Source organism: Pygoscelis adeliae, unplaced genomic scaffold, assembly GCF_000699105.1.
Source record: "Pygoscelis adeliae isolate BGI_AS28 unplaced genomic scaffold, ASM69910v1 C10185113, whole genome shotgun sequence".
Taxonomy (NCBI): Eukaryota; Metazoa; Chordata; class Aves; order Sphenisciformes; family Spheniscidae; genus Pygoscelis; species Pygoscelis adeliae.
In genome coordinates this window covers 1-480 of record NW_008821207.1, presented here as the reverse complement: position 1 = coordinate 480, position 480 = coordinate 1, and the positions used below count along the sequence as shown (strand labels likewise).

Sequence of the window (480 nt, the reverse complement as noted above, 5' to 3'; positions counted from 1 at the left end):
ATTATCGCTGGGCGTTGGGACAGGTTTTCCGCACCTTCCGTTACCGCGCCGCCATCGTGGTAGAGGACGATTTGGAGGTCGCGCCGGATTTTTTCGAGTATTTCCAAGCGGCGTTCCCGCTCCTCCTGGCCGACCGCAGCCTCTGGTGCGTCTCCGCTTGGAACGACAACGGGAAAGAGCAAATGGTGGACGTCGGACAAGCCGAATTGCTTTACCGGACTGATTTCTTCCCCGGTCTCGGTTGGTTGCTTTTAGCCGAGCTTTGGGATGAGCTCGAACCCAAATGGCCGCGAGCTTTTTGGGACGATTGGATGCGTCAGCCCGAACAACGCCGGGAGCGCTCCTGCGTCCGCCCCGAGGTCTCCCGTACGATGACGTTCGGCCGGAAGGGAGTGAGCCACGGGCAGTTTTTCGACCAATATTTAAAATTCATCAAACTGAACGACCGCTTCGTGCCTTTTACCCAACTGGACCTTTCTT

At 57.1% G+C, this 480-nt stretch overlaps 1 protein-coding gene across 1 annotated transcript; it reads left to right on the top strand.

The window, feature by feature from the left end:
- Nucleotides 1-8: 8 nt before the first annotated feature.
- Nucleotides 9-473, top strand: MGAT1 (mannosyl (alpha-1,3-)-glycoprotein beta-1,2-N-acetylglucosaminyltransferase; the record flags this gene model as incomplete). The annotated part of the gene is made up of 1 exon (XM_009323708.1): nt 9-473. A coding segment is annotated over one exon (465 nt), but the record flags the coding sequence as incomplete, so codon positions are not given.
- Nucleotides 474-480: the final 7 nt, after the last annotated feature.